This window comes from Salmo salar, chromosome 18 (assembly GCF_965601325.2).
Source record: "Salmo salar chromosome 18, fSalSal1, whole genome shotgun sequence".
In the NCBI taxonomy this organism is placed as follows: Eukaryota; Metazoa; Chordata; class Actinopteri; order Salmoniformes; family Salmonidae; genus Salmo; species Salmo salar.
This window is the reverse complement of record NC_138308.1, coordinates 91,373,661-91,381,160: the sequence shown is the minus strand read 5'-3', so window position 1 is coordinate 91,381,160 and position 7,500 is coordinate 91,373,661. Positions and strand designations below refer to the sequence as shown.

The 7,500-nt window shown below is 38.1% G+C and overlaps 1 protein-coding gene across 2 annotated transcripts in view; it reads left to right on the top strand.

Moving 5' to 3' along the window:
• sema4f (sema domain, immunoglobulin domain (Ig), transmembrane domain (TM) and short cytoplasmic domain, (semaphorin) 4F) overlaps positions 1-7,500 on the top strand; it is a 119,263-nt gene that overhangs the window by 101,766 nt on the left and 9,997 nt on the right. For both annotated transcript variants that reach the window (XM_045701591.2, XM_045701592.2), the window contains 3 exons: positions 2,319-2,460; positions 3,696-3,755; positions 6,950-7,115. In XM_045701591.2, coding sequence (XP_045557547.1) covers positions 2,319-2,460; positions 3,696-3,755; positions 6,950-7,115 — 368 coding nt within the window. The remainder of the gene's footprint in view (positions 1-2,318; positions 2,461-3,695; positions 3,756-6,949; positions 7,116-7,500) is intronic.

Below are 7,500 nucleotides of genomic sequence, written 5' to 3'. Positions count from 1 at the left end.
CATGATGCGACTATCGATGATTTGAGAAAGTAGCAAAAAAAGAGGCGTCACTAAAGACCCGGGTTTGATCCCAGGCTGTATCACAACCGGCCGTGTTCGGGAGTCCCATAGGACGGCAAACAAATGGCCCAGTGTCGTCCGGGTTAAGGGAGGGTTTGGCCGGGGGGTTTACATGGCTCATCGCCATCTAGCGACTCCTTGTGGCAGGCCGGGCGCCTGCAGGCTGTCCTTGTCGTCAGTGGAACGGTGTTCCCTCCAACACATTAGTGCAACTTCTGGGTTAAGTGGGCAGGTGTTAAGGAGCGCGGTTTGCCGGGTCATGTTTCGGAGGACGCATGACTCGAGCTTCACCTCCCGAGCCCGTTGGAGAGTTGCAGTGATGAGACAAGATCAAAGTGGGTAAAATACAAAACAAAAATATATATACAGTTCAAAAGTTTGGGATCACTTAGAAATGTCCTTGTTTTTGAATAGAAGAGCACATTTATTGTCCATTAAAATAACATCACATTGATCAGAAATACAGTGTAGATATTGTTAATGTTATAAATGACTATTGTAGCTGGAAACGGCTGATTTTTTATGGAATCTCTACATAGGCGTACGGAGGCCCATTATCAGCAACCATCACTCCTGTGTTCCAATGGCACGTTGTGTTAGCTAATCTAAGTTTATCATTTTAAAAGGCTAATTGATCATTAGAAAACCCTTTTGCAATTATGTTAGCACAGCTGAAAACTGTGGTCCTGATTAAAGAAGCAATATAACTGGCCTTCTTTAGATTAGTTGAGTATCTGGAGCATCAGCATTTGTGGGTTCGATTACAGTCTCAAAATGGCCAGATACAAAGACCTTTCTTCTGAAACTTGTCAGTCTATTCTTGTTCTGAGAAATGAAGGCTATTCCATGTGAGAAATTGCCAAGAAACTGAAGATCTCGTACAATGCTGTGTACTAGTGCCTTCACAGAACAGCACAAACTGGTTCTAACCAGAATAGAAAGAGGAGTGGGAGGCCCCGGTGCACAACTAAGCAAGAGGATAAGTACATTAGAGTGTCTAATTTGTGAAACAGACGCCTCACAAGTCCTCAACTGGCAGCTTCATTAAATAGTACCGGCAAAGCACCAGTCTCAACGTCAACAGTGAAGAGGCGACTCCGGGATGCTGGCCTCTATGACTCATGACTGCCGGTGTGGTGGTAATGTGGGCACCATATTAGCTAACGTCATAATCAACACAGCTACCAGAACTAACGCGTTTGGTAAACCAGCTACAATCATGCAGTACAGTCAACAGCAAGCACTTTAGCAGTTAACCAGTTACACCTGCATGCCCCAGTGGCAATAAAGTAATAAAACCAAAAGCTTACCTTGACTTAGAAGAGTTCCAGTGTTGGATAGCCACAGACAGCTAGCTAACATAGCATCCCTCTCTGTTTGACCCGGGTGTTTGAGTAGGCCAAACTAGCTAGCTGCACTTGACACTAGCTAAGTGAAAGTGAAAAAATATATACTACCAAATATAGCTAGCTATCTTTCGATACTCCTTACATTTGGTATGAATTAATTTGTTAAAAACTGTTGTCTTTCCCTCTCTTGCTACCCCTTAACTTTTGTATAAATGAATTTGTTCAAAACTGTTGTCTTTCGCTCTCTTTGAGTAAATGACTCACCACATTTGATGCACTGCAGCACTAGCTGTAGTTTATGCTTTCAGTACTAGATTCATTCTCTGATCCTTTGATTGGGTGGACAACATGCTGCAAGACCTCTGATAGGTTGGAGGACGTCCTCCGGAAGTTGTCATAATTACAGTGTAAGTCTATGGAATGGGGCATCCACGAGCCTCCTAGGTTTTGTATTGAAGTCAATGTACCCAGAGGAGGACGGAAGCGATCTGTTCTTCGGCTACATCATGGTGCTACTCTACAGAGTGCTGCTGAGGCTACTGTAGACCTTCTTTGCAAAACAGTGTATTGTAATCAATTATTTGGCGACGTGAATATATTTAGTGTAGTTTTATCTAAAAATTATAACTTCTTGAATGTTTCACTATTTACATTTTTATGAAATTCACTGAAGGGGATGGTCCTCCCCTTCCTCTGAGGAGGAACCTCCACTGGTAGAGAGTACAGAGAGGGTGAGACAACAGCAAGGACATGTGAAACTTCCCTTCATTATACATGTTCATCTAAATCAAATCCTGTCTCTCTCTCCCTCCTGTGTGTGTGTGTGTGTGTGGTGTGTGTGTGTGTGTGTGTGTGTGTGTGTGTGTGTGTGTGTGTGTGTGTGTGTGTGGTGTGTGTGTGTGTGTGTAGGGAGCATGAGGAGTTGTCAGCAGTGTGTGTCTACAGTCTGGCTGACATCAGTAAAGTGATGGACGGACCTTTTAAGGAACTGAAGAAGACCTGTGAGAACTGGATCAACCCAGAACCAGTACCAACACCTAGACCAGGACAGGTACAGTCTAGAAAACATTACCTAGAACCACTACCAACACCTAGACCTGGAGAGGTAGTCTAGAACATATTACCTAGAACCACTACCAACACCTAGACCTGGACAGGTACAGTCTAGAACATATTAACTAGAACCACTACCAACACCTACACCTAGACCTGGACAGGTACAGTCTAGAACACATTACCTAGAACCACTACCAACACCTAGACCTGGAGAGGTACTCTAGAACACATTACCTAGAACCACTACCAACACCTACACCTAGACCAGGACAGGTACTGTCTCGAACACATTACCTAGAACCACTACCAACATCTAGACCAGGACAGGTACAGTCTAGAACACATTACCTAGAACCACTACCAACACCTACACCTAGACCAGGACAGGTAAAGTCTAGAACACATTACCTAGAACCACTACCAACACCTACACCTAGACCTGGAGAGGTACAGTCTAGAACACATTACCTAGAACCACTACCAACACCTACACCTAGACCAGGACAGGTACAGTCTAGAACACATTACCTAGAACCACTACCAACACCTAGACCAGGACAGGTACAGTCTAGAACACATTACCTAGAACCACTACCATAACCTAGAACAAGATAAGTACAGTCTAGAACACATTACCCAGAACCACTACCAACACCTACACCTAGACCAGGACAGGTGAAGTCTAGAACACATTACCTAGAACCACTACCAACACCTACACCTAGACCAGGACAGGTAAAGTCTAGAACACATTACCTAGAACCACTACCAACACCTAGACCAGGAGAGGTACAGTCTAGAACACATTACCTAGAACCACTACCAACACCTACACCTAGACCTGGACAGGTAGAGTCTAGAACACATTACCTAGAACCACTACCAACACCTAGACCAGGACAGGTACAGTCTAGAACACATTACCTAGAACCACTACCATCACCTAGACCAGGACAGGTACAGTCTAGAACACATTACCTAGAACCACTACCAACACCTAGACCAGGACAGGTACAGTCTAGAACACATTACCTAGAACCACTACCACTACCTACACCTAGACCTGGAGAGGTACAGTCTAGAACACATTACCTAGAACCACTACCAACACCTAGACCCTGATAGGTACCCTGTACCAGGCTACACCAGGACCTGCCTAGATAAACGTTCTATGAGATAGATGAAGGAGTTAAGAACTTTAAATCTGAGATAAATCTTTCCTTTACCCAGTGTCTGAACAGTGCTCTGAGAGCGGAGGGCTTCGAGTCTTCTCTCAAGCTGCCGGACAAGGTAATATATAATACAGTATATACATTACATTATATACATTACATTATATATATAATGTAATGTATAGTAATATAAATATACTAATCTATATCAATATTATATATATAATGTATAGTAATTTTAATATGAATATACTCATCTAAATCAATATAATATATATATTATGTATAGTAATAATATAAATATACGTATCTATATATATATACACTGCTCAAAAAAATAAAGGGAACACTTAAACAACACAATGTAACTCCAAGTCAATCACACTTCTGTGAAATCAAACTGTCCACTTAGGAAGCAGCACTGATTGACAATACATTTCACATGCTGTTGTGCAAATGGAATAGACAACAGGTGGAAATTATAGGCAATTAGCAAGACACCCCCAATAAAGGAGTGGTTCTGCAGGTGGGGACCACAGACCACTTCTCAGTTCCTATGCTTCCTGGCTGATGTTTTGGTCACTTTTGAATGCTGGCGGTGCTTTCACTCTAGTGGTAGCATGAGACGGATTCTACAACCCACACAAGTGGCTCAGGTAGTGCAGCTCATCCAGGATGGCACATCAATGCGAGCTGTGGCAAGAAGGTTTGCTGTGTCTGTCAGCGTAGTGTCCAGAGCATGGAGGCGCTACTAGGAGACAGGCCAGTACATCAGGAGACGTGGAGGAGGCTGTAGGAGGGCAACAACCCAGCAGCAGGACCGCTACCTCCGCCTTTGTGCAAGGAGGAGCAGGAGAAGCACTGCCAGAGCCCTGCAAAATGACCTCCAGCAGGCCACAAATGTGCATGTGTCTGCTCAAACGGTCAGAAACAGACTCCATGAGGGTGGTATGAGGGCCCGACGTCCACAGGTGGGGGTTGTGCTTACAGCCCAACACCGTGCAGGATGTTTGGCATTTGCCAGAGAACACCAAGATTTGCAAATTCTGTCTGGAGACGCCGTGGAGAACGTTCTGCTGCCTGCAACATCCTCCAGCATGACCGGTTTGGCGGTGGGTCAGTCATGGTGTGGGGTGGCATTTCTTTGGGGGGCCGCACAGCCCTCCATGTGCTCGCCAGAGGTAGCCTGACTGCCATTAGGTACCGAGATGAGATCCTCAGACCCCTTGTGAGACCATATGCTGGTGCGGTTGGCCCTGGGTTCCTCCTAATGCAAGACAATGCTAGACCTCATGTGGCTGGAGTGTGTCAGTAGTTCCTGCAAGAGGAAGGCATTGATGCTATGGACTGGCCCGCCCGTTCCCCAGACCTGAATCCAATTGAGCACATCTGGGACATCATGTCTCGCTCCATCCACCAACGCCACGTTGCACCACACACTGTCCAGGAGTTGGCGGATGCTTTAGTCCAGGTCTGGGAGGAGATCCCTCAGGAGACCATCCGCCACCTCATCAGGAGCATACCCAGGCGTTGTAGGGAGGTCATACAGGCATGTGGAGGCCACACACACTACTGAGCCTCATTTTGACTTGTTTTAAGGACATTACATCAACGTTGGATCAGCCTGTAGTGTGGTTTTCCACTTTAATATTGAGTGTGACTCCAAATCCAGACCTCCATGGGTTGATAAATTGGATTTCCATTGATTCTTTTTGTGTGATTTTGTTGTCAGCACATTCAACTATGTAAAGAAAAAAGTATTTAATAAGATTATTTCTTTCATTCAGATCTAGGATGTGTTGTTTAAGTGTTCCCTTTATTTTTTTGAGCAGTATATATATATATATATATATATATATATATATATATACATAATGTGTAGTAGTAATATAAATAAACTAATCTATATCAATATAATATATATATATATATATATATATATATAATGTATGGTAATATTAATATAAATATAAAAATCAGTATCAATATTATATATATATATAAAGTATAGTAATATAAATATACTAATCTAAATCAATATAATGTATATATATAAATATACTTATCTATATCAATAATATATATATATACATAATGTGTAGTAATAATATAAATATACTAATCTATGTCAATATAATATAATATATAATGTATAGTAATAATATAAATATACTTATCCATATCAACATAATATTATATATATATATATATATATAATATTGTGTATATATATATATATATATATATATATATATATATATATAATGTATAGTAATAACATAAATATACTAATATTAATATAATATATATATAATGTATGGTAATATTAATATAAATATAAAAATCTATATCAATATTATATATATATAACGTATAGTAATATTAATATAAATATACTAATCTACATCATTATAATATATATATATATAATGTACAGTAATAATATAAATATACTAATCTATGTCAATATAATATAATATATATAATGTATAGTAATAATATAAATATACTAATCTATATCAATATAATATTATATATATAATGTATAGTAATAATATAAATATACTAATCTAAATCATTAAAATATATATATATATATATAATGTACAGTAATAATATAAATATACTAATCTATGTCAATATAATATAATATATATAATGTATAGTAATAATATAAATATACTAATCTATATCAATATAATATTATATATATAATGTATAGTAATAATATAAATATACTCATCTATATCAATATAATATATATATAATGTATAGTAATAATATAAATATACTAATCTATATCAATATAATATTATATATATATAATGTATAGTAATAATATAAATATACTAATCTATATCAACATAATATTATATATATAATGTATAGTAATAATATAAATATACTAATCTATATCAATATAATATTATATATATATATATATATAATGTATAGTAATAATATAAATATACTAATCTAAATCATTAAAATATATATATATATATATATATATAATGTACAGTAATAATATAAATATACTAATCTATGTCAATATAATATAATATATATAATATATAGTAATAATATAAATATACTAATCTATATCAATATAATATTATATATATAATGTATAGTAATAATATAAATATACTAATCTATATCAATATATATATATATAATGTACAGTAATAATATAAATATACTAATCTATGTCAATATAATATAATATATATAATGTATAGTAATAATATAAATATACTAATCTATATCAATATAATATATATATAATAATAATATTATATATGCTTGAAGGTGTTGACGTTTATGAGAGACCACCCTCTGATGGAGAACAACGTGATCGCAGCGCCTCTACTGGTGAGGAGGGGCGTCACGTACACTAAAGTAGCTGTTACCAGGACGACCACGGGGTCGGACGATGATCAGAGAAATGCAGCCACCGTGCTGCACCTGGGAACAGGTGAGAGGGTAGTGGGGGAGGAGAGTGAGAAAGTAGTGTTGGTGGGGTAAAAGATGGATGGATGATTAAGAAGGATGGATGATTAAGAAGGATGGATGGTAAAGGATGGATGGATGGTAAAAGAAGGATGATGTAAAGGAAGGATGCATGATTAAGAAGGATGGATGATAAAGGATGGATGGATGGTAAAGGGAGGGGTTTGATAAAGGGAGGATGGATGATAAAGGGAGGATGGATGATAAAGGGAGTGGGGATGGTAAAGGGAGTGGGGATGGTAAAGGGACGATGGATGATAAAGGGAGGGGTTTGATAAAGGGAGGATGGATGATAAAGGGAGTGGGGATGGTAAAGGGAGTGGGGATGGTAAAGGGAGGATGGATGGTAA